Raw genomic sequence first — 27,112 nt, forward strand, 5'->3', positions numbered from 1 at the left:
TTTTTTTTTCTGCTCTTTCATTTACATATGAGTGATAGCAACGAAACTAAGACGAAAGTCTTACGCAATCGGGACAAAACATCTACCAATTATCGACTTGGTCGCGAGCGAGAGTTAGCTTTCATAAATATGATTACCCCTTGGACTTGCGCGGAATCGAAAATAGATTGTATTCAAAATCTAAATTTATTCTATCACTTTCGTAAATCAAGTGTGAGCAAACTTGAAAGATGCGGTTATTAAAACCTAAAGGACTCACACAATTAAGTCTATGAATTCATTTATAACGGTATTTGTTACTAAAACTTTGAAGAAGCGTTAAATTTCGAACCAAAATCGTAGCATTTCTCTTATGCACAAAATATTATCATGTATATCGAAGCTAATGAATTTGGCCCGACCAAAATCCTATATTTGTATCTAAAAATTCTTATATTCCCATCATAAAGAGACGTAGAATATTAATATTTGGAAACACCTGAAAAACAAGCAGCACAAAAAAAAGGAAAAACTAAATCGAACGCAGAGCCGCCATTTATTGAATTTTACAGTCTTCGTATGAACGTACGTGAGAAACTTGTATACATTTTTCATTAGTAGAAAAGTGTATTTATGGAAAAATATCCAAGATATAGAAAACAGTAAATATAAAAAAAAATTGTGCAAAAATATTAATAAACGTCAAATTCTATAAATGGAAAAGTTGTATTTTGTGAAAACAATGAAGTTTTAAGAAGAGAAGAAGAAAAATAGAAAAATATACATAGCAAATTGAAATGTGTATTAGTTGAGTGTGAGTGTGTGAATTAAAAATAAGAATAGAGCCACAGAGGTTAATAACAATTCTAAAATATATGAAAAAATATGTATGGAGTAAGGCAGTTATAAAAATTGGGGAAAAAATACATATTTGGCAAAAGTTTTTTCTGATAATGGACGTTGTGGTGCAAGAAGGGTAAGACGGAAAGAAAGAGCTACATACACGTTGAGATAGCTACTGGGGATTTGGATAAGTGATTGCTTGAGCGGAATACGGTTTCGCAAACAAATTTTACAATAAACTTTTTTGAGTAAAAAAACTGATTTCGGATGTAATGTATTGACTGCGTGAATCATAGCTTAAGGGCTTTTGGTTAATGTACAGCACCTTTGAATACAAAATTTGTGAAAATATTTATAATATGTACATAAGACCTCCATGTTGCAAAAACACGAGCCCTACATTCTCTATAAAGCACATATATATAAATATATAAATGGTACGCTCTTCGCTCAGATGCATACAAACAAACTATATAATCCGTGTATGTATATAAGCATGAATATATTTACAATTGAATACACTACGAACGTAAAAGTCATTAATATACTATAAAGTGTGGTGAGACAGATTTTCATACGGTTAGTCGAAAAGACGGACAACTGAAGGCGATTATGCGGGCAAACTTAAAAAGGCTAGTTGCTTGATGTGAAATCGATAGAAAAAACTAAAACTATATAAACTTGTAATGAAAGCAAAATTTCCTACACAATTTTTTGCAATTTGCGTTTAGTATATATGTTTGTTTTTTTTTTCCACATAATTTTCACTTTGTTCCTCTTTCTTAGAGTTTGTAGAAGCCATTTCCAACACTGATAATTTGCTAAAAATAAAGAGGTTAGGAAACAATAAATGCAACCCTGCGCACTCTATGTGTTGCGCGATTGTACAAGTAGGCTGTGTAATCACACAAAAAGCCCATCGTACCTTTTTTTTTGTCGCGCCAACTGTGTTTTATTTTATTCCTTCCTCAAACTTGGAATAGTTAATGAAAATCTCTCATTTGCACAGTGATTCTTTATTAAATCAAACAAAGCCATGAGAAAGTGAGTAAAATTTTTTTGAGTGAACTAAACAAACGTCAAAGAAAAAAAATTGAATAAAAATACCAATTGCGCCTCAGATAGTTTTATAAATTTGTGTGGAAATTAAGAAAAAATATATATGTAAAAAGCACGTTAACAAATATAGTCTTGCTAATAGAATCCGATGCAAATGGCATAATTGTTTGATAAATATAAAAACAAGAAAAATAATAGAATCTGGTGAGTTTTTTTAACGTAAGAAGAAGACCATCTATTATTTCAGCCTATCTTTTTTCGGAATTTTGTGTGATTTGCTGAAACGATTTATATCATTATTTTTGTTTTGCAAGTTTATAGGTGATTTTCTTATTTCGATTTTTATGAGTTCTTCAGGTCTTTTTACCCAATTTGACTTGTTACAATTAGCCGCCATATTGAATAAAGTGATTGTGATTATTCTTATTATAAACTTGTATCAATTTTTGCGACAATTACCAAGGAAAGATATAAATAAGGTGTTTCTTCATTTTGGTAAATGAAAATACGTTTAATCCCTAAAAATATATTTAAAAGGTCTACAAAAATATTTACAAACTTCTCTAGTTAATTTAGTGCACGGTCAGCCATTTTTTCTTATATCAGACATTTCTACTATTTATTCTTTCTAGTCTAGTCACTGGTTATATAGTTGTCTCGTTCTGGTTTACATGATTTCTTAAAAATGGCGTCTGTTTTCGTACTGGTAGAAAAGGTTTTCCATGCCTGTGAAAACATTTTTAATTTCATGTACATGACAGGAAAATATTTTTCATTTAAAAGATGTTTTGTTTTGATAGTTTGGCTTTCACTCTTTCTGTTTTTGATTACTGATATTGATTTTTTCTCTTAAAATGGCAACACGTACCCTTCCTTATTTTGTATATTAACAGAGGAACGTGGTGTTTACAATAGACTTGCGCGGTTGTTGTATTTTAGACAAATACTTTAACACTTTTTCATGTTTTCATCTTAAATTTATAGGAAAATCTTGGAAAACAGCGCCTTGTTTAAAATAAAAAAATTGCTATGAAAAAATTGTAGCGATATGTTGTAGTTACTTTTTTCTCGCTTAATTTTTTACATGTAAATATTTTTGGTAAAAAGCTTCCTCATTTCTTATCGCTGTTTCACTCTCTCTGGGTTTTTTTTCTTATTTTAAGATAGGTCTTCTTGACTATTAGATTTATATATGTTTATCTCTGTTTTCCAATTATTATAAAAAAGAATGCAAGATTTTTCTTGTTTTCTTTCCTACATTGAAAGCAAAAGTTGTAAAACTGGTTAAAAGTATGTAGTTTTTTTTTTATTTATTGAAATGCTGGTGAGGAAAGGATTATAGTGTAATGTATATGAATGCCCGTACGTGGAAAATGATTTTCATGAATAGCAAATTTTAAACAATTTACTTTATTAGTCATTTGATCTGCATTGATGCAATTCTTCAAAGATATAAAGGCAAGAAAATGTGTAAAGAATTCAATATTTTCGAAAACGTTCAATATTAATGTTTTAATAGATTTGTCTGAACTGCGTTTCATGGCCTGTGCGTACTGACTTTTCTAATTAGATATGTTAACCATCCTTTAAATAGCGTAGATAGGAGCGGATACGTTATGAAATAGTTTTCACCTCGAATATGCGTTTGGACGAACTCAGTCCAATTAATCAAAAAGTTGTTCTTATATGACTTATATTTTGTCACAAAATGTGTTGTACAAATTATGAAAATAATTTTTAAATTTTTTAAAATTATTTCATTAAGGAAATTTAGTAGTTTTTGAAAAGAATCGGTTTAACTTTTTTGAGGGCAAATATCCTTTTGTCCATCTAAACAATGGAATCTTGATTTCTATGAAATAATAAATTATTTTTTAATTTTCGGAATGTAAAGAAGTGCTCCATATTCCTTCTATAACGCAGGATGTTGTGGTTTTTTTTTTACATTTCGGAATGTAGAACGGTTTTGTGCCATGTCATATTAAAAGAATAAATGAAGTATTATGGCGGTGAATCTATTCTTATCAATGACAACAATACCTCAAGCAATTCGTTTTTATTGTTGTATGCGGCTGGTTCTTAGTCGAAATGTCCTCGCGGTTGGGCTACAAAGGTTCGGAATTAATTTTTTCTCAAATATAACGCGATAGTTAAAGATAATTTCTCGTAGCTAAGCCATTAAATAAGTAAGGTAGCTTTCTCCACGAACTGAACAAAAAATTTTGTGAATTGGGCTGCTCAGTTAATTGAGAACTACTTCATTACCAGAATGGCGACTTTAGTTTTCTTCATGTCTATATAAATATTTGCGCACACCTCTACAAACAATATATACTTTTTAAAATGCATTTGTTTTCATGTAACCTTTTGTTTCTAGTCGATTTTGAAATTGTCGAAACGCCTCTCTTTTGTGGGGTAGGGTAAGGTTGCCAGTGCCATTAAAAAAGTTCGTTTTTCTTCTTTATGCTTGCCCTGCAAAAAGTTGTCGGAGTCTTTTAGAATGAAAAAATAGATATATTCTGCAGTCGTTATTCGCATGTATGTGGTGAATACAATACTCATTTTTTCTCTCACCCTCTTTCGGTTGTTTATTTGCTACGTTTGCTGCCGTTCGATTTTCTTGATTGTCTACAATCAATGCTAGTTTGAATTTTCATCTAAACTCAGCACAATTAATCCACGCTATAAATTTTGGGGGACGAAGAAGCAGCACATTTCGCGCCGCCTAGTTAAGAATCAATTTACAGCTGTAATTACAGCTATCTGAGAAATCAATTATAAAATATTTACTTATTCAAGTAAATTATCATATATACTAAAAGAGTAGAATTAATTTTTGACAAGCAAGCTAAGAGGATTCAACTTTTGCATTGCATCACTTAAGTATCGTTTTCGCCGTTTTCATTATCGTTCGGTGTTAATAAATCTAATTACCGACAAGTATGGCGAGAATTGATTGTACAGGGTTACAGTTTCTACTTCACTTTGAAGATGGCATAGGATGCTTGCTTTTCATATTAATGGAAATCAGACCGACACCCCGACAGACAAAATTTTGGTTGCAGTCCTCTCGACTTGATCCTCTTCAAAGACTTTATGAAACAAAACACTCAGTTGAGGTAGAATACGTCACACGTTACAGTCGCATAGCAGCTCTTTTTATTACATTTTTAAATCATTTTGCCTGAATCAAGATTATTAAAAGCTATATCAGATGTAATAGGAAAAAATGCGGCCATAAAATAATTGATTTAACATTAACAGCCTGTTGTATAAGAAAAGCTCACATTATATACATATATGCTTTTTGTTTCAAAGATTTTTACTATTGTAGTATGTAAAAAAAAATCTATTGATTTTTATCATCATTTCGTATTTCGAATTTGAATTGAAGAATATATGATGTGTGTATGTAAATAAATAATAAAATAGATGTATGTAAATAAATATTATTATACATGGCACAACTGCGATATTAAAACTATAGTACGTACAACGTATGTATCTAAATATGGAGATGGATGGATGTGGTTGTCTGTGTGCTTGTCGGCTGACTATCCATCTATTTACTTTTGTGATGATTTTCAACAAGGCAAGTTGCAAATTATATGTTATTATATTTATAAAACGTAGAATAAGAAGTGTCACGTATTGCAATACAGCAATAGGAGGAAAATGAAAACAGTAAGAAAACTAATGGATGACAAAGTTTGCATTATATATATACATACACATATATATAGGATGTTATATCGTGTATTGTGTTTGATTGCCCAATGAGTGAAATAGAGAGATGTAACGACGCGCGAGTGCCAAGGCAAAATTAGCGCATTCACTTTTTGGGTGCTACGAACTATCAGACCAAGCGAACGTAAACTGAATACAACCAATCGAACGACCGACCGACCAATTGTGCTTGGGTATGGCAAAGGAAAGAAATGAAGAAGCAACCAAACAAACAAAACAAACGAACACACACTAATATAATCATAGCCAATGTAACCAAAATCCATAGAAAAAGGTGCAAAAAGAAATATTCACAAAAAATATTTTATACAAGACACAACAATACAAAACGATAAATATAAATAAATGAATAAGAGTTTATTAGTTAAACCTATTTGGATGCATTAAATTGCCGTAGAGTTGCTCTTTCTTCCTTAGTAAATTGCACAATTAATGCAAAATTTGTTTAATTTTTCTGGCGCCCAGTTTGACTGTCTGTGGATTCATTTCTTCATCATTATCATCATCACAATGAACGGTCAGATCATTCGAGTATCACTCTACTTGACAGTTTCGTCAATCTTTATTTGCATGCAAGCGAATCTTGCTTTATCAAAGAAGTAAAAATTCTACTATTCGTCTTAATGAAAATTTAAGATATTATGCGATACCACTTGCTTCCAAATTACACTGCCACGTTGGAAGTTAGTTAGTAGATCATGTCTTGAAGATTGCTTTAGCTTTTCAGATATTTATTGTGTATGATGTGCTGCAAACAGCATAATAAAATGAATATGTTTTCTTTCGGCATGTATTGGTTGAAAAAATGAAGGATTGATTATGAAGTGCATATATATATATATATATATACAAAGGAAAGCTAACAACTGGCAGCTCCGTAAGTGGCTAGTACGAGAGGATAGAAGAGATGATGAGAGGTGAAAACCAACACCAATAATGCAGTGATTTGTAAGTTTCCATGTGTGTGTGTTTCTTTGTATCTATACTTACTATAGACGCAACGCGACTTATGCCGAACGATTGTCGGCAGCAGCCAAACCACTCACGGGTCGTTTACTCTTAAAAAGAAAAGTCATCTTAAACGAAGAGATACACAGTAATTTAGAATAGCGAATCAAAAAGACTATAACAAAAATTTAATACGACGAGAATATGTTTGGCTTTTACAAATGGTTGTGCAGCGAACAGAAAACATGGCGCTTGGTTTGATCCGAATTTCGGTGATCACTAATCATTTTATTTTTCCTTAAGAGAGAGAAGATGTAGATAGATCCTTTGCGATTTGAACATACAGATGACAATGTAAATTCGGTATGAATGGGTGTGGGTTGTATCATTGCAGGTCAATGGGATTTATGTGCTGTCATGTTTTAGATATTGCGGCTTCACCAAAGCGATAAATATAAATAGGTGCAATCGAATTTCTGATGCGTTCTTCAATGCGTTATAAAAATAATGATAAATACCAACCAACCTTTATGAAACGGATCCAAAAACCAATGCCTGGAGATAAAGTGGAATATGAAAAGCTTTGCGATTGACCAGGAATAAGATTTTAATTTTAAATGATTAAAGAAATTGTTCTTGTGCTAAAATGATTTATGTAACTATAAGTTATTCATGCTCGATTCGCGCATATTGATAATCTTAGCATTCTGTCGTCTTTACGTTTTGCATAGACAAGCAATGACGATAAAAATAATTACTTGCTGGTAAAAATTGCTCAGTAGGTGTGATTTTTATGTGTGCATGTTTATATGTAGAGACGTTGATTACCGATTGTATTCGGTGCACTTATGCCCTTAATGTTTGCCTGCGTAAATGTCTGTACACTATAATATGTGTAGCTTTTCTGTTTTTTAATTCTTTCTTTTTCATTAAATTTTATTAGTGAATTTGTTTTATTATTAATAGACTATTCATTAATGAACAATTGAAAATTATTGCAAGTGACACATTTCGTATGTACACACATTGATTCAGTGTGTAGATAATGACAATAAACATGTGTGTACGTTTATTTATTCAAGAGTGCAAAATATTGACGTCAAGGGCAGAGTTGCATTTTAAACTGTTTTGATTTTACATGTTTTGTATATATATTTATTCAACTTCAAATTACGGTAAAGATGAGCAAGTTTGCTCTGCATTTCGAAACCATGTTTTCACTGATTATTGTATTTACAGCGAAGTCAGAGGCAAAATCTTAGTGCCATTATTATTTTTTGAGCAAAAGTTAAAAAGCAATTGGAAATCTTTTTTTTTGTATGTTGAATGGAGATGGGCTACGCCAATAGATTGGAAATCTTAAAAGAATTTTTTTCTTATGGGTAGAAAATACATTTTTTTTCTAAAAAAATGCCAATTTTTTTACGCGCATTTGTTTTTGTTTCCAAAGTAAATGTTTCTCTTAGATCTTGATTTTAGTTAGCAAAAGTAGATAAAGGATGCTATACACTAAAATTAACATATGCCAACGATCTCTGCAAATGTACAGAACACGTAAACATGACAGCCAGACTGAAATAACATCCTGATTATAAAGAATTATACCTTTAATTATTTTCAAAATATGTTGAGCGCTTATCAAAACAACAATATTGCTGTAAATCGTTGTTCCTTGACATTCTAATTAGAAGAATTAGATTAGTTCAATGTCAGATGAATATGGAATTGGACGAGTTTGCGCTTACTAAGTGTAATTATTTTGTTTTAAATCATATTATATTTTTTTATATTGGCTGAGATATGTAGAATGTGTATTCAAAACGACATCGTCATTCCTGTAATAAAACATAAGTCTGAAAATAGATTAAATTCTGAAATAAGTCACACAAAGCAAAATCACAATTCTTTTGGTTTGCAAGCCGGGCCATTTCTTTGACAGTAAGACTTAAGTAATTCGAAACTTATTATTAAAATTACATATAAAAAAATAATGACAGAAGCGTTAAAAAATAAAACCCAATTCTTCGTCTTAATTTAAAATGTTAAATTTTGTGAAAAAATTCACTGAAATTTTTAATTTCTTTCAATTTTGACAAACATTCACAAAAGCTGAAGAGTTGCCATATGTTAAATTTAAAACGCGCATATTCTACTTTTGCTAGTTTACTTTTCGTTTCACATTCCGTGGTGGTGAGAGCAAAAAGTAGACATGTTCTTTCTTGGTTCGTATACAGTAACTATGTACATATTTTTAATTTATTTTGCAAAACCTTTTAATTCAGTTTCAACTATCATTTCCCTCCTATGCTTTAATTCTAAGTTGGGTTGTGCGCAAAAGTAATGTAAAAAGCTCTTAGGTATGTTTTGCATGTGTTTGACTGCAGTTTTAAGAATTAACATTTTAAAAAATTATAAAAAAGCGAAGTAATAAGTATTGGCGTAATATTTTAGGCGCAATTAATGTGATGAATTTAATTCTCCTTAACTTTGTCACCGCTTTTTTTAATCGTATGTTTTAGACTTATATCGTTGCTATATGTGTTGTGTGCTTAATATTTAAAAGTTTTACACGTATTCTAAGGCTTTTTGTTTCCTCATGTACGTATGTTTTGTTGCATTTAGTTATGTAATCTCGTTTTTACATTTCTTCTTTGTTTCATCTCATTTTTGAGGCAAAATGGGTGTAATGATTGTTTTTCAGCTTTTTTATATATTAAATTAAAAAGCTTATATAAGCAAGTGCAAACATTTAAAATTAAAAAATTTGATGTATTCTTAAATCGACCAACAATTATGCGGATTTGCTTATATACCTTTTAGTTCTTGCCGATATTGTATTTGTACATTTGGATGGGTTGCTGTTGGGTAGAAGGTAACGGTAGGAGGGAGGAGGGGAGGGTTGTAGGAGGTGCATTAGATATTTACATCGCTTCGATGTATGCAATGCATATATACATGTAGATATTTATACTGAAGTCGGATATAAGGTAAATTCATGTAAATCCATATTGTGGATTTGTGCACGTAAAACCACGTAAATACAAAAAGTAGTATGTATGATTCACCTTGAAAAATGTAAATATAATATATCATCCATATAAAAATTTATCCAAATTAACACAATTTTTATAAATACAATCAATAGCCTTTTTTCCATAATTCATTGATTTCCCTCCTTTTAATTGAATTGATTATTTGGAATAGAATATATTGTGAATCAGGACGCATTTGAAAGTTTATACAATAACATTGACTAAAACGCTAATTTATAGATAGAGATTCGCCAATCTGTTGGTCAATGAAAATTTCGAAAACCTCAATTGTTCATCCAATTTTAGTTTATTAAAATGTATCTGAATTCTTGACCAGCATAAGAGTGGATGAGATGATTACGTATATTTGTTCATCTGTCAAAGAAATTTTAAATGTTGTAGAAAACGTTCAAAATTTCGCCAAATTACATTTGAAGATTAATAATAATGAAGAAATAAAAAGAAAAATTAGACCCTAATGACAGAGCTAAGCGGATTGATGGCAAATTTAGATCTTATCCAACTAGTTAGCTATTAGCAAAGAAAATTTCTACTGCTCTAATGAGGCATATAGTCAGGTAAACAGAAATTTAGAGGAACTTATTGGAAACTTAAGATTATTTTTTAATTATAGATTTTAGTAGAACGAAGATATTTCGCCTATGTGGTAGAATGAAATAAATTGATTTATTTGTGCAAATGCAATCTTTAAGTTTATATTTTAATATAAATTTTTGTCTTTTTCTTTACAGCTTGTTATTAAAACAATATAAATCGACGATTTAAAAGAAATAAAAAAATTGAATTTTTTTTATCACAAATTTGAGTGAGAAAACTTTATTAAACAAACCCCAACAACGAACGCGCTTTAATTATTAAGCACCCTCAGCTTCGATAGGGAAATACCTTTGCAAGAGAAAGCGATAGAGCTGGTGTAGGATCCACAACATTTTACAAAAGAAATACTAAAAAAATTGTATATAAAAACTTCTTGTATATATATACATACATATATATAAATATACATATATATATATATAAATATATATATATATAAATATACATATATATATATATATATACATATATATATATATATATATATATATATATACATATATATGTATATGTAAATATATATATATATATACATATATATGTATATGTAAATATATATATATATATATATCAGTTACTGTGTACACTTGCAATTTTCCTAAACACCAAAAAGTTATGTTGACGGATGTGATGGCTAATAATGTAATGTTGTCGAAGGATCAATTGTTCTGTTATAATCAATCGCATTTTGAAGCCTTATACACGGACTATTGTTTTGAGTTAAGCCCCCATGATTTTGGGGGCCCGCCACATTATATCCACCAGGAGCAGCAACATGCCAACGATAACACCACAGCTTGGAATCAAAATATTCGTACAATATTTCAAACCGTAAATGATGATAAAAGTTAAGTAATGAGAGCCTAACAGCAATAACGCACACTCTTTTTATCATTCGTTATATGAAAAGAACACATTTTTAAGTTAAAAACAAAAGACGTGAAAGTTTTCCAAAATTGGTGTTAAAAGAATCCTTCACAAAGACAAAAATTTAGAAGTCCTTAAAACAGGACAGAAAACTTATTTAATTTGTTTTTATTTTTTCTTGCTAAGAGTGCCGAAAAGAAAATTTTAAAACTTGTGCATTGCTAATTAGCTTTACATTAACAAATAATTTAAAAGAATCATATGTTTTGCCGGCCTGGTGATAAAAAGGAGAACGTTCAGTAAGACATATAATGCCCTTACCATCTTCGGGCATAATTATAGTGGAGAAACCGTCTTCAGTTTGTACAACTACCGGCAATAAGACAGTAACGAAAACACTACAGGAAGCACAGCAGCACCGTCAGCAACCACAGCAACAGCAGCAGAAAGTTCAATATTATGAATATTATAATGTCAATGAAGTCACAAAAAGACAAAACCAGCAGCAGCAACACCAACTACATCCAACCATCCTGGTGGGTGATTCAATTTATCAATCAAGTCAGGCGCAGCATCTACAATTAGGCAGAAAAGTAAACACTTCACGCAGTACCATTAATTTACAGATAAAGGCGAAACCTGTGCCCATGCAGCAACTACAAACCAAAACTCAGCAAATCATACAGCATACATCCCATTCGCAGCCGCAGCACCAACAACAGCAACAGCCATCTTTTCAACAACAACATGTGCAACAAGTTCATTTGGTGCAACAGCAACAACAATCCCAACAACAGTCCCAGGCTCAGTTGATTCAAGTTAGTGAAGAATTTTTGGACCAGGCGGCAGTAGCGGCAGCAGCAGGCGCTCAAAACTCCCCAGCGAATATGATGATATCGACTACCGGTGAAGTTATAAGTCCACAACAGATTTTTAAAATTGTTAGCACTGATGCGGCTTCTGGCAATGTAATCATTGACACCAATAACCAAAATCCCAGCAACACTTCCAAAGTGTTGCTAAGCAATCTGACCGTGTTGTCGAAGCAGGGAACACAGTCCGGCCATATAAATACACAGTCTAACCCTGGTCAAACTATAAATTTTGTTAACGCTAAAAATTTATTCACGGCCTCTGCCGTTAATAACAAGCAGCAGAAATTTACTGTGACCTCTACTGCAAATAATAATACTTTTAATAAGGCGAGTGGTAGCAAACAGTCAACTGCAACAAATCTTAATCCTGCCCAATATGCGCAACAACAGGTGGTCACAACGACATCGCAAAAGCTTAACATGGCGCCAACACGTAATTTACAAATGATAACCCGTGTGCAAACAGTCGTTCCGGGTTCTGTTAATAATGGCGGACAGATCAGCGGTGGTTCAACATCTGCCAATACTCAACCTGCCGTGTTACAACAATCTCACAAATTCATTACAAATGCCATAGCGCCCAAGACGACACTTACTGCGACCAGCGGCAATATTATGAAAAAGCCATCCGGTACTCTTAAAATGAATAGCACCAATTCGATAGGTACTGCTAGTGGTAAGCTGATAAGTAATATAATCCAACAACCTTCTCAAACTGTTAAGACCTTTATCGCCCAAGCACCATCATCGCTCATACATCATCAGCAAAATATACAACCTAATGTTGCTGCTATCGGCGCGATCAACAACAAAGGTAAATCGAAATTTGTAAAGCAATACAATAATGCCATACTCAACAGTGCCGGCACTGTTGCAATAGCTACACTACCCCATCAACAAACACAGCAAGCAAATACACCTTCTCAACATCAGCAACCACAACATCAGCAGCAAGTTCAACAGACGTTCAATTTGACCGCCAAAGTTCACAATTCTACGGGTGGTGGATTTACTAATAAGTTTGCTAAAATTAATAATAAGTATTGCAGTCCTAGCGCGGGCGTGATTTCCCAATTGCCACCTGGTACCCAAGTCCAGCAAAAAATTATACATCTTAATCAACAGCAGCAGCAATACGCAACTAGTAACGGTAATATAAAATTTGTTAATGCTCAAGGCACCATTGTACAACAACATCAAACGAATGTAACACCCCAAAAACTTAACCAAAAGCATCAGCATCAGCAACAATATCAAAGTTTCTCTCAAGTGCAGCAACAACAAAATTACGAAGCGGCTGATGGTGGAGGTATGTATCATACTCCTAACAGTAACGCAAACAATCAAAACCAAAATTATGCATCAACAAATCCTCCATCATCACCGAGTGCCACCAGCGTCAGTAGCAACAACAACAACAATAGCAATATCAATGCTTCATCTCTTTTGACCGATGATGTTATGATGGTTAATGGCACACAAATGACCGATGAATTGTCGGCGCGCATTCTGCAAAGTATGTCTCAAAAATCCTTCAGTAATCAACGATATCATCATCAGCAGCAGCAGCAGCAACAACAACAGCAGCAACAACAACAACAACAACAACAATTAATGCAGAAGAGCAATGTTAATACAAATAATAGCGGAATGTTGCCACCGGCACCGACGCAGTCGCCGCAAACGCAGCACAACAGCTCCAATAATAGCTCTAATGCGAACATTTTACTATCGCCACGAGAATATGCATTGTATCCCGCAGCAACAGCTGTTTCACAAACTTTAACCGTTGCAAACAATAACAATCTACAGCATCAATTTTCTTCAGCTGGCATTATGTGTCAAACAACCGGAAATGCATCTGCAAATTATAACCCGCCCGCCACTTCAACTTTTGTTACAATGACTACACACACGGTCTCCGCGCCAACAACAACGAATGGTGCCTGCAGTCGTCAAGTTCAAAGTGCTCCTGGCTCTCGTTCCCAATCCATAGAACGTAAGGTTCATGAGCCATCGACCGCGCGCAAAACCTCGGATTATTACAAAGTCAAGTAAGTATAAACTATAAGCCATAATCCGATATCATTTCCTTTAGGCAAATAGAGTTTGAAAGTATACTTTTACACATTTTTGTTACTTTCAAACTTTTCTCATAGCAGTATAGCACTGATCGGTCTTTTATATATGTATACATATATAAATATAATATATATATATATATATATATATATATATATACATTGTTCTCCTTCTTCTTTTCCTCCGTCGTTTTGCTTTTATGTGCCATTGCAATTCTAACCAATATCAGCCACCAACAATCTGGGAATAATGGTAGTTTGCGTAGTAGTCATACCAATTTATCAGCGACGGGAATTAGCAATTCAGTATCCAGTGCTTCAACGATAGTAATCACACCAACATCGCTAACCACGCCCTCTATACCGCCGGCTGTAGCGTTGAGCATGTTGGAGCCTCAAGCCCAGGTGATACACTTGCAAGCTACCAAGGCGACGAGTGTAAATAATACGTCAAACGAGGAGGATGATATTATGGGCGAAGAAATGAGACCGGTACCAATACAGACGAACGATGTGCGACTTCAGATTTTACATGCAGTGCTCCAAGATCATACATATGCTAATCCTATGCCCATACCACTCCCCTCAACATTTTCGGTACAAAATCCTGGTGGGCACAACACATCCAACCATGGTCTAATAAATTCTTCAGCCACCGGAACGAGTATTGTGCAGCAATGGTCGCTTGGTGGTATAGCGGCCGTAGCTGCAACAGCTGCAGGCGCGACAGTAGGCCAACAACCATCATATTCTCTTTATGGCCAGCAAAGTAAGTTTAATTTCCTTGCGTTAATTAATTTGTGATATCAAAACTAAGTATTTGTTCCCGGTTTCATCTGATTTTAGTACCTCGTCTGCAGCAAGACGATGACGCTCACTCAGCTATCAGCAACGGATCACGAGTTGCTTTAGGTGATATTGATCCGGGTGAAGAAACAGAAACTGCGCCCGAAGCTGAAGCTGAAGATGATTCGGTCACGCGTTGCATTTGCGATCTCACTCATGATGATGGTTATATGATTTGTTGTGACAAATGCTGGTAAGTAGTTAATAAAAGCTAACGAAATAATTCAAAAGGATAAGGTAAACTACCTACCTTTCTTTATCCGACATCTTTTTTCACGATAGTGAATGTGCATGCATAGCTAGGTGCTTATTTTCAAGGTCACTAAAATTTTTTTATATAAGAAAATCACTGTCTGTTGTAGTTACGATAACGGAAATTAATGAAATTAATATAAATTGAAAATTACATTGAGTAATGACGTGTAAATCTATTAATTCACGTGTTATCTGTAATCTAGAATTTATTTATTACATTTTCTGGAGTGGTCTGAAACTTTATATTTCTTGTTTCTTTCCAGCGCTTGGCAGCATGTCGACTGCATGGGGATCGATCGTCAAAATATACCGGACGAATACTTGTGTGAATTGTGTCAGCCAAGAGTGGTTGATAAAATTCGAGCTCGTTCTTTACAATTAATGAAACGTAAAGAACAAACTCATATGATGTTAACCGCTCATGCGCAAGCTGTAGCTAGTGGCAACGCTTCTGGTATAACTAGTACTGGCGTTGGTAATAGTGGTGGCTTATCTGGCCTTTTGTCTAACGATGTGGTAGTCGCTCAACAACGATTAGCTGCAAGTGGTTCTTATCATTTTGCTGGCGTTGACGGCCATGGGCCTGATTCGGGAGTCTTACAAATGTCAACGGGCCCATTAGCAAGTGCTCATCATGTAAATCTGAAAAAAGGAAACAAGATGCTGAAAAAAGTCAAAGATACGGTAGGTAGTGGTAAGAAATCTAAAAAGGCAGAAAAGTTGGCGGCCATGGCCGCCGGTGGATTAACTGCAAAACCGCCGCGGAAGGAAAGTAAGAAAAACGCTAAACGCAAATCAAAGAATGGTCTTGACGGAAATGCAACTGGAATGACAGCAGCTGAAAAGTATGCTGCCAATCTGCGCCAATGGATCGAAAATTATGAGTTGGCTGTAACGAATCATTACTCTCCTGAGTTGAGAGCTCGTCTACATGCCATTACCAAGCAACCTACTTTGCTGCAAAGTATACTCAATACTGAGAATGTTGCGCTTAAAGAGTGCAGCGGCAATAATTTGGAAAATCGCGCCACTACAGTGCCACATGCTGGTGGAAAGATACTAATCAGCAATTTGGATATTACGCCTAACTCACCGATATGCGAGTTACGAGGTAAATATATGTTAACTACGCAATATAAGACGCAAAATTCGTCAGTAAACATGAACACGCCACCGCCAAGCAATCATCATTTGGCAAGTTTTAAAGCTCATAGGACTCCTGGGCCATTTATATTCTTTTACCAGCTGCCAGGAGCAGAAGTGCCGCAACCACCAACCCAAACCACTACAACCACCACGCAAAACCTTGATGGCACGTATACGACGACAGCCATAACAATACCACCAACACAACCAAGTCTACCAACATACTATAAAGGTCCCGAAATATGTGTAGATACACGAACTTATGGTAATGAAGCACGTTTCGTTCGTCGTTCTTGCCGCCCTAATGCCGAAATACAACATCTGTTTGAAAAGGGTACTATACACCTCTTCATTGTGGCGTTAACCGACATACGTGCCAGTACGGAAATAACCGTGCGTCATGAGCCCCACGATCTATATGCCGTCGAAAATAAAAAGTCGAATACAGTGGTCATACAACCCACTAGCACATCGTGTGCTTGCGGCTTAAGCAAAGATTGTATATTTGGGCCGCCGTTACCTTTGCTGCCACCGGCGGCAAAATCCAACGCAAGCCGCAAAGCTATAACACTCAACGGTGGTGCCTCGAACTCAAACCTCAACCAAACAACGTCTAAACAACGCAAAGCAGCTCAACAAAGTATTAATCGCAACCGCTCGACGTCTTCTAGTGGCGAGAGTAATATAGGAGGGAGTACTACTGTAAAAATTGGTCTAAGCAGCCTTTGCGTTGGTAGCAAAATGAATGTAAGGGGAAATAGTATTGTGCCGTCTCTACCTGTGGGATCGTCTATAAGTCAAAGTAATACTTCTTCTTCAATGTCAAGTATTACGCATGACTCAGGTATCTGTACCTCGTCGTCATCTCCTTCAGTTTCCATACCTTCGCCAACCTCACATATGCATTCGCCTACTCAACCACCAAACCATCAACAGCAAACAAGGCCTTTGCTGATGCCTCAACAGCAACAGCAATTATTAGCTTCACTTCCCACTCCGATGCTCTTGTCACCCGATGTACAAAATCGGCATCAATTATCACAGCAATCCCAGCCGCTGGCTCCGGCGGAGACTAGAACAACTTCACGTGTAACGCTCCATGCTGTACAAACAACATCAGAATCAGACTCACAACAGAATCAAGCGGCTTGTACATCCTCGCTTCAGCAATCTGATATATCGCCTCAATCTTATCAGCCCGGAGCACAATCAAGTGCTACTGAGGTGGCTCCGCAAGAGGTTGTGGCGGCAGCTGTCTTACAAACCCTCAATAGCGCAATGCAGCCGGTATCAGCACTAGCAGCAGATAATGATCAACCGCAGCAATATGTTATTATGCATACAGATTCTCAAACCACTCACAATCCATCCTGCAGTGAACAGCTGCCCACTGTTAGTGGATCATCAAATGTTTCAACATCTTCCCATCAAAAGTCAGCTCAAAAAGCAACTCAACAAACTAATGGAACAGTTTTAACCAGTGGGCGTAAGGCACCTGCCAAAAATAGTCGAACCGTTAGTGGTTCAGAGGATGTAACAACAGACCAACAAAGTGAAAGTGATAATGCCGTAACGTTGGCATCGGTTCCAAACTCATCATCAACACCTAAAGATAAGCCAAAACTATCAAGAGAAGATCGAAAGATGGAGGCCATATTACGAGCCATTGAAAAAATGGAACGTAATCAACAAAGAAAACAGGAACAGAAGCAATCTAAGAAACACAATTCTTCGGGTAGCAATAATACGACGCCTACTTCACCTAATAAAACTTTCGTAGGTGGAGAAATGGGAGATGGTCATGTTACTAAACGCAGCTCTAATCAAGGTGGCGCCTCCACGCGTAAAAAGAAACGCAAAACTGCTCAAAAGAGCTCGCTAGGAAATCATGGTTCACAAAGAAAGCCGCGTCCAAACCAAATGAATATCCAAGAATCATCTGGCGAGATTATTGAACGAGAAGTTGCCACTTCAGAATCTGAAGGACATTCACTTCATTCCCCTCCTGTAAAGGCAATAGCAGGGCAAGAGAGAACGACACAATCTGTGAGTGCACTTCCTAATACGCTAGCAACTGGTACAACGGGCACTGAGCAAATGGCCAATAATGTCGATCAAGCAGCTGGTTTGCTAATGGCCTTTGCAAATCCTAGCGGTTGTGATAATAATGCGGCTGTTTCTTCTCAAATTGTAGAGGAACATTCTCAGGCACACCAATCCCCCCAAGAGGATTATATTATAACTGCGCAAGATATTCCTCCGTCTCCACCTACACCCCCAACTGCAGTAAGTAGTGCTTGTTTGCTGATTGAAGCTGCTGTAGGTCCTTTAGAAAATCTTGATCAAAATACGGAAGTGGCACACTCGGAGTTTAAATTTCCACTGCAAGCTAAGACGAAAAAGCATATGATGAACAATTGGCTTCACCAAGCAGAAGAAAAAAATGTAAATCAAGAAGCAGAAGAAGAGAATGCATCGATGTCAGAAGAAGATCATCAGCGGGTAGCGAATCTTACGGGAGGTTTGGATTCGTTAGTTCAAGCGGCTATGAATGATTTCAAATGCAGCCAAACTTTGACCGAGAGCGAAGAGCCACAAAATCTTAGTATCGTCGCCCAAAGAGTAGAAGAATTTATACAGCAAACTGAAGCTCCGAGACCGTCATCTTCACCACTAATCAGGCATTCCTATGAATACGAACAACAAGACAATAATTTGCCATTACACGAACATAAAGCTCTGAATGTTTATAATATTACTACACCAGCGGTTGATCTTTCCGTAAAAAGCCATGTGAATACTTCTTGCCAACCTTTGATTAAAATGACATCAACATCTGATCAACCTTCGGTAAGCGGCCAAGTACAGCTGCCACTACCATTACAGGTAAGCACATGCAGCAATAATTCATCAGTTAAAAAACGATGGTTACGTCAAGCCATTAGTGAAGAAAGTCATGAAGAAATTCATAATTGTAGTGTGATGGCACCTTCTCCAACTGCGACAATGTCGGCGGTGTCATCCGCAGTAGCATCTTCTTCAGCTTCGTCCGCTAATAGTATTGTCAACGGTTTTACAACACCGCTGAAAAAAAGACGACTCTTATTGAATAGTAAGGATGACATAGAGGAGAATACATCATCGCTAAGAGGTGTAACATCCGATATTTCGCTATCTTTATCTGAAGATGAAAGAGCTGCGAATGGTGTAGTTATATTAAGGGCAAGGGTTGGCAATATGGACAATAATAATTCGGCTTCGGAACCACTTGAAGACATCGAAGTTGATGTCGAGCAATGTGACATTGAAAAAGTTCACCTGAAATTAGAACATCCCAGTGAAGCTGAAGTGGATACCGATGTTGATGTCATTACAGCGTTGGACAGTGAAAATAAGCCGAAAGTTATAATCGAATGTGACGGTAAAGATAAAAATTTAGAGAGTAAAGAGGAGACAGAAAGTGGTCCTAGAATAGAAATACCAGTTGCTGGGGAACTTGGAGATCAAGAAGATGATGTGGATATATTACGGTCTCCCAGTCCAGGTCAAGAAATGATTAAGCCTGAAGATAATTTGGTAAAAATAGAGCCAGAAGATGCAAACGGAAATGAGGATGTCAAAATTGATGTTGAACGCGAAGAAAGTATCGCAGCTGATGAGGAACTAATTACTGAAATTTCTGAAAAACACGAATTAGAGGAAATTTCTAGGAAACCACAAGCAGATATCAAGCTAGAGGTGATGGCTCAGACCAAAGTCGAACTGGAGGGGAAAAAAAAGATTGATAGCCCACAAAGTCCATGCAAAACTGACTGTAAAGACAACGAATATATAGAGCAAACACCAATGCTCAAGGAAGAGCAAAATTTACAAGAAAAAACGCCAGCTATTATAAGCGGACACGCAAAAAAATCCAAATTGGAAATGGGTATGAAATCTACAAGTTGTGTGAAAACTGAAGTATTCTTTGAAGAAGAGGAACCGAAATCTAAGAAACTAAAACTAGAAATTGATATAAAAATTAAGAAACATCCCGGGGATACAGATTCCGTTAGAAATAGGGGAACGATGGAAGCAGAAATTAAATCTTCTTACAAATGCGATGAAATTATCTGCAGTAACATGGTCGATGTTAGAGATAATTTCATTAGAGATTATGATTTGGTTCAAAGAAGTAAATCGCAAGCGCATCTAGAACAAATCGTAGAAGATCAAAAGACATTGCCAGCAGTTCAAAATGTGAATATCGAAACTGGTGAAACTCAGGTGTTGTCTACGCCATTAGTAGAATCTGCTATGTATATGACCGAAGACACAACTACTCCGCCACCTTTACTCCAAGATCCGGTACAACGTCATAAATCTTTAAGTGACGATGACATACAAGCACGATTACATAATTTTCACAAGGAAAATATATTAATTTTACAATCTCGAAATAAAAAAAGTAAATCATCCTCGTCTGCTGGTGCAACGCTGAATTCCGCAAATGAGCAGGGCAAGAATAAAACTAATAGTCATTACGATGGACGTGATATTTGTTCAGAGAAAATAATTACCAGCAAACATAAACCAATAGGATCTTCTTTCAACTCTAATTCATGCTCCCCAAGCGAATCTAAGAAAACGAAGACACATAAGCGGGAGAGAAACTCGAGCAGCAGCAGCAGTACCAGTTATAAAAATTCCTTCACAAACAATACTTGCACGCAAATTTCACCATCCTCTTCAATTTTGTCAACACATCTGAACCAATCTAAAAATAGTACAATGCATTTAATGAATGCTTCGATTTCTTCAAAAAAACATTCGAAGTCTTTAAAAAAATCTTCCTCTGGATCTTCAACTTCGTCTTCTTCTTCATTCTCGTCAGTGAATTGCAACACAACGGTTAATATAGCACTGGAGAAAGATAAAGAAAAGCGCTATTCTCATCAAAGGACGGCCTCAGGTACCACTGGTCCGACCAACACGAATGCTGGGCCCTACTCGAGTTCTAAGAAGCGCCAAGTTAATTTTGAGTTAGAGCTAACTAAGGATTTACATTTGATAACTAATACATGTGTTAGCAAACACAAACGTGATTCTAAAGGGTTCAGTGATGAATGTGTTAGTCAAATATCTGCAAAAAAGCATCGTCGAGATTATGCTTACAGCAAAGATGAATTACGTGTTAGTTCGAACCTCTCCAACCATAGCAGCGGTAATAATAATAATAATAATAATAATAATAATAATAACAAACACAAAAGCCTTACTCAAATTGAAAAATTAGCCCACAATAGCAATGTAACTATGGAACGAAAAACATATACTGCTTCTCCTAGCGGTCATAACAAAAGTTTTACTTCTTCAACGAATTCTAGTGTTACGTCTGCCGTAAGCGTTAGCAGTGGTGCACTTTCAGTGGATGAACCCAAGGTTGTTTCGTCATCATCGCTGGCTGTTGTCACTTCTATAATCAGGGAGCATCCTACCTTGCCTCATTTTAATAACGCAATGATAGCTTCGTCGAATGCCGGATCCTCTTTACCGTCTCCATCCAGAGTGTGCGTCAATGCAATCCCACTTCCAACGCCCTCTAATCCGCAACAATCACCTGTCAACATTCCAGATCATTTAAACGTCAATACTTTTATGACAGCAGTTTCTTCTATACCTTCATCACCGCAGGCATTGCCATCCCTTCCAGCTATATCCTCCGGATCACTTTCAAATAACTTGCAAGTTGCGGTTTCAGTGCCTTCAACAGTTGCAACTATAGCTGCAACCAATCATCTACCGTTCTATAATACAATTTACGGCAAACTTTTGGAAAATCCTTCTATGCAAACAGGTTTGACTGCATCTACTCTCGTGTCGAACTCTATATCTAGCAATAGCGCCCTTATGGCACATGGTGGCGCTGTTGGTGGCCTTTCTGAATATTTAGATACCAAATTAAAAAGCTATAATACTTTAGGTGGATATGTTTCTCATACCGCATTGTTTGGATTAAATAATGGTAACAATAGCAATAGTGGCAGCAGTACAGGCAGCAGCGCTAAGGAATCTAATTCCGGTCAAGCATCTGCATCATCGTCAACCATTAATTCGGCGGCTTGTTCGGAAATATCTGCTCTTTCCTCGTTGAATGCAAGCGCGACGCCTTTAAAAATTCTTACTAAGACCGCCAGTCACGATCCTCGTTTGAATCCACATCTTACAGCGCCCGAGCCACCACCAGCGCCTAAACGCAAGCTATCCATAAATGAATATCGTAAACGTATGCAACAATCGACCAGCTCCACTAACATTCTTTATAATGATAGCAATAGTAACGGTATGACTCCTCCCAGTACAGCACTCGGAACTTTGAATCAATCTCAGATTCATCATACTACTAGCTTTCTGGAGCGTTCCATACAGAGTAAATGTACCCTCAACTCACCGGAGCGAATCGCACAATCGGTGGATTCCCAAATCGAAAAGGAAATAATGTCTTCTACGGGAACTCATGTGTTAGATGCTCTAAACAGTAGTTCTTCAACTGCTAGCAATAACAGCAGTCTAAGTGATTCTCTCACTAAAAGCATTTCTGTAATTTTTATAGAAGAGGATACCACAAAGGGTAATAATGACAACGACGATCATAATAAGTGACTTAAAAAAACATAATCCTTAATTATATCACAGGACAATTTAATGCTGCCCCCACGTTACTTGAAAAGCAACAGGAAAATTTGTGCGCCCGTCTTAAGTCCCTCAAAGAGAGACAATCTTTGAACTCTGCAACTGGGAGTAGAGTGCGTTTTTCTTCGCTAGGTGAGACCAGTAACGATTACGGTTTAAAGCCAGGTAAAGAGCAAATTGATAAACTGATTCAATATTTTTAACAAATAAAGTAAAATATTGAATTTTTCTTATCTACTTGAGAACTTTATTAAAAGTGAATTTACGCGTAAATGTTGCTTATTGTTGTTGTTTTATGGCCATTATGACAGCTTATGTACAGACAGCATCATTCATTTCTTCTTTCGTTCGTCCTGTCGAAGCGAAACTATTTAGAGAATACAATAAATAAATGTGTTCTACTACTTCTTTTCCCGTTTCCATGTTAAGCCTCAAATTTCTATCTGTACGCATACGTTTCCATTAACAGAGTCAATTATAAGGCTAATTATCAAAATTGAGAACCAGTTCAAATTCGAAATTTGACTCACATGCTGTAACATATAAATCGACAGTCCTGAATACAGCAATTTGGATGTCTGTGCTTTCTCTAACGAAATACATAAATAAGTTAATTGTTATCGTAGCATTTGTTTGTGGATTTACAAAAAAAAAAAAAATTTGCAAATCTGAAATATCGAACACTTGTTGTACTCGCTCGCTCGCTCGCTCGCTCCATTCTCAAAGTTTAAAAATTTCGTTATATTGCGTCGGACTCTATTGCGTCATATTAACCAATACTTTTTTGTATTAACATATTTATACCGTTACAAAGGCAAAAACGGTGCAATGTCTTAATATAAATGCGATATAGCATTCGCTATACTCTTCTAGTATATAGCTTGATTTTATCAAGAAGTAAAATACTTTTTCTTGCATTACACTCAAGTCACGTATTCGCAAACGTGAAATTTTTCCATAATGGCAAATTTCAAAATAAATTATCAAACTGATTTGGCTACAACATAGTCCCGAATATAGGTATATAGTACGCCGTTTGTCGGAAAATAGTGCCACTAAATGTTTACGAATTATTACCCAGCGGATGCTCTACAATATTCCAAGTCCAAAGGCAGAGTAGACAGGGGCCATTAAAACACCGCGAATAGCGCTTAACGCACGACGTGATTTATTGCTATAGTATTTTCGAACCAAATGGATCTATCACTAAACAGTGCTGCATGATCTTTGGAGTATACAATGTGAAGAAATTCGTCCCTATATAGCAAAATTCATTTAGAAAATGTTCGCTCGAGCACTGCCTTCCCTCTTTGGCTAGTTGTTCTTTTTGCACTGAATTCATTATTTTTGCAATAGTAGATGCTAGGAGAAGGAGGAGAAGTTTAATGCATAACGCAGTTTTTTTTTTGTAATAAAGCCTCGGACGTCGCAAAAAAAAAAAAAAACAATAAAAAAAACGGCAAAAGCAGAGTTATACATATATAGATAGTAGATCAGGGCGGTAAAAAAATAATGATGTTTTATGATGTATTAAGTCCCTTAAGATGTGTAAAAATTTATGCTAATTTTAGATACAAATATTTTATTTGGTGTAGAGTCAGTCGATTACTTATGAGGTGGGCTTACTTAGATCTGTTTGGGAAGCAATTCCGTGATGCTCGCGATTAAGAAGAGAGTAACTTAACCTACAAACAACTGGTATAAAATTAACATGAGATAGAAAATTGTGTGTCAGTATTGACGAAGCAGTATTGACGAAAATGTTTAAGATCAAGGTTGTGGTTCTATGTATGGATCAATATTTGCATTTTTTTTCTTTTTTGTGTATGTGTGTAACCAACTTATTTTTTCTTATTCATGTTAATGCAGATGAAGACAATTTAAATCGTAAACGCAATCACAGCATATCAAGTGCGGGAGATTTGTTAGATAACTGCCTAGAGGAAATATCATCAACTTCGACGTCGTTATCTTCGTCAAGGGAACCAAGCCCAGAGCGTATCATTTCAACAACGAGCAGCAAAATATTGACACCAACATCGGCAGTCATTATCGGCGCGAGTAATAACAGTTCCATAGCTAACATCGGACGCAACGTTAAGCAAGCCGATGGCAGCTCGACAAATTGAGCGATAAAATGCATTGTATGCGTGAAAACTGAAAGAAATGCTTTTTGTTATCCAAAAAAAAAAAAACTTATGTATACGCCGTCTTATCTCAAGTTTAGGTATTTACGGAAAGTGGATGTAAATGATTTTATTGTTTCTTCTAATGCCAACATGAATGCAGCACTTATTATTATTTAAGTGAGATGATACTATGAAAACAAACGCAAAAATAGTTAAACGAATTAAAATGCAAAATTATAATTTATAGGATTTAATATATAATTTATAATCTCCTTTTCTTGTTAGTAGTATTAACCTTATTTTGCCTTCACTACACATGTTATGTACATGGAAAACTACATACATCTCTTACCGTATTTTAGGCTTTTTATTTATTTATTTTTCATCAGTATACTCCCCCCCTCTCCTCTCTTCATTATTATATGTCCATTTTTTTCGATTACTTTTGTTTTCTCTGAAATTTTCATTTTCGTTAATCATATTCTATTTTAGCTTTTTTTTATATATTTTTTTATTTTTTTTTTTTTTTTTTTGTATACACCTCGTGAACACTTTGAAAGCTTTTTTTGAAATCACATTGTTTTTCCCTAGTCAAAAATTTCTGGAATTATTGCCATTATAACGTTTTACATAATCTGTGTTGTATAGATTGGCGATAATAGTCGATACAGATCAAGATCAAACTGCATAAATTTGGAGGAATTTTTCTTTTTTTTTTTTAATTTTATAAATAAATGTTGGACTGATTGATTGATGGAGTTTGGCTTATTGTTGCCTCGACAAACAGAATTTAACCCTTACTACTGCAATATAATAAATATCAGGCATATATATAATAATTTTTAAATCTCTCTTTCATGGCTAATCTGTAAATTCACATGCACATCTCTAATAATATATGATATGATATTTTAGTTATTTTCTTCTTGTCTTTTTGGAAGCAGCAAATATTCCACGATATTTGTACGTATATGAAATATTTTCAGGAGTTTACTCTTCAAGGATTTTCTTTTCGACGAGGCCTACACATGTTATATATATTTTCACAGGCAATAAATCGATTTTTAATTTAATGTTTCATTCATGTATTTTTTTTTTTTTTTTTTTTTTTTTTTTTTTTTTATTATTTTCATTATTATTATTATTATTAATAAGATTTCTTTTTTTTTTTTTTGGCACACGTGAAAAAATGAAAAAAAAAGGAGAACCAAAATGAATTTATAACTAATATTTTTTGTTTGTCTTTCAAATACCAGAACAGTAACAATTATGTATAAGTGATATTTACAAACACTTGTGCATAGCTGCAAATCCATGCGCAGCAATATGCGCGGGTACGAAACAATACATTTTGTAAACATCAATATTATAATTATAATAAATCGAAATTAAAACGAAAAGAAATATAGTTATTACTACCATTGCTATTAACGTCCTACAACAACAACAAAAAACAAAAGCAACAACAACTTATATTTGATAAAGCAAATGTGAAAACTGTAAATATATTTTAACTAAGTAAAAAATTTGTACTACGGCAAAAATCATCATTGTAATAAAAATTTTTTAGTTATTTAGAATAACACCTTAATAATAAAAACAATCGTTTTAGTTAAAAAAAAAAAAAAAAGAAAAGAAAATAATGTATTTATGTAATCTTTTTTCTTCGATAAGCTTAACTACCCAATTTCCTTTTACTCTCCACTACTTCTACTAAACAAACACTCTATGGAAAGAGAAAAACATTTAAACATCTTCGCCCGTTATGTTGTAATATGTTGTATTTTTTAATTTTTTTTTGTTTTGTTGTTGTATATATAGTTTATAAAAGTGCTAAAAACTAAAATTTTAGGTTTTATCATTGTAAAAAAAACGCGAAATTACTGAATTGCATATATCTTGAAATCTAAATTTATACCCTCTAAATGCAATTTCTTTAAATATATTAAAATATATTAAAAAATAGTACAAAAATTAATTTTAAAAGAATTATAAATATTTAAAAGTTAAGTATA

General features: G+C 34.9%; 2 protein-coding genes across 5 annotated transcripts in view; one reads left to right on the top strand and one right to left on the bottom strand.

The window, feature by feature from the left end:
* The window catches only part of LOC119632642 (GATOR complex protein NPRL3), a 13,772-nt gene extending 9,721 nt beyond the window's left edge, over positions 1-4,051 (bottom strand). Inside the window, exon 1 of the mRNA XM_038025650.1 lies at positions 3,922-4,051. The gene's annotated coding sequence lies outside the window, so the exon portion shown is untranslated. The remainder of the gene's footprint in view (positions 1-3,921) is intronic.
* On the top strand, positions 538-25,597 carry LOC119632641. Of its 4 annotated transcripts, XM_038025645.1 has the most exons (8): positions 538-1,304; positions 10,361-10,584; positions 11,280-14,022; positions 14,280-14,818; positions 14,896-15,088; positions 15,414-22,906; positions 22,972-23,133; positions 24,838-25,597. In XM_038025645.1, exons 3-8 carry the CDS (start codon positions 11,405-11,407, stop codon positions 25,095-25,097), a joined length of 11,265 nt encoding a protein of 3,754 aa, XP_037881573.1. In that variant the 5' UTR covers positions 538-1,304; positions 10,361-10,584; positions 11,280-11,404; the 3' UTR covers positions 25,098-25,597. The 4 variants fall into 4 exon arrangements, with proteins under 4 accessions (XP_037881573.1, XP_037881574.1, XP_037881576.1 ...); XM_038025646.1 differs by lacking the exon at positions 10,361-10,584 and having other exon boundaries at positions 538-793; XM_038025648.1 differs by lacking the exons at positions 538-1,304; positions 10,361-10,584 and having other exon boundaries at positions 11,380-12,782; positions 12,849-14,022.
* The last annotated feature ends 1,515 nt before the right edge of the window (positions 25,598-27,112 follow it).

Source organism: Glossina fuscipes, unplaced genomic scaffold (assembly GCF_014805625.2).
Source record: "Glossina fuscipes isolate IAEA_lab_2018 unplaced genomic scaffold, Yale_Gfus_2 1, whole genome shotgun sequence".
NCBI lineage: Eukaryota > Metazoa > Arthropoda > Insecta > Diptera > Glossinidae > Glossina > Glossina fuscipes.

Excerpts from the sequence above, each read along its gene's own strand:
- LOC119632641 (XM_038025645.1), top strand. The coding sequence starts at position 11,405 with ATGCCCTTACCATCTTCGGGCATAATTATAGTGGAGAAACCGTCTTCA. Across the intron at positions 15,089-15,413 it reads ATTTGTTGTGACAAATGCTG|CGCTTGGCAGCATGTCGACT; the intron begins GTAAGTAGTTAA and ends GTTTCTTTCCAG. Across the intron at positions 22,907-22,971 it reads AGAAGAGGATACCACAAAGG|GACAATTTAATGCTGCCCCC; the intron begins GTAATAATGACA and ends ATTATATCACAG.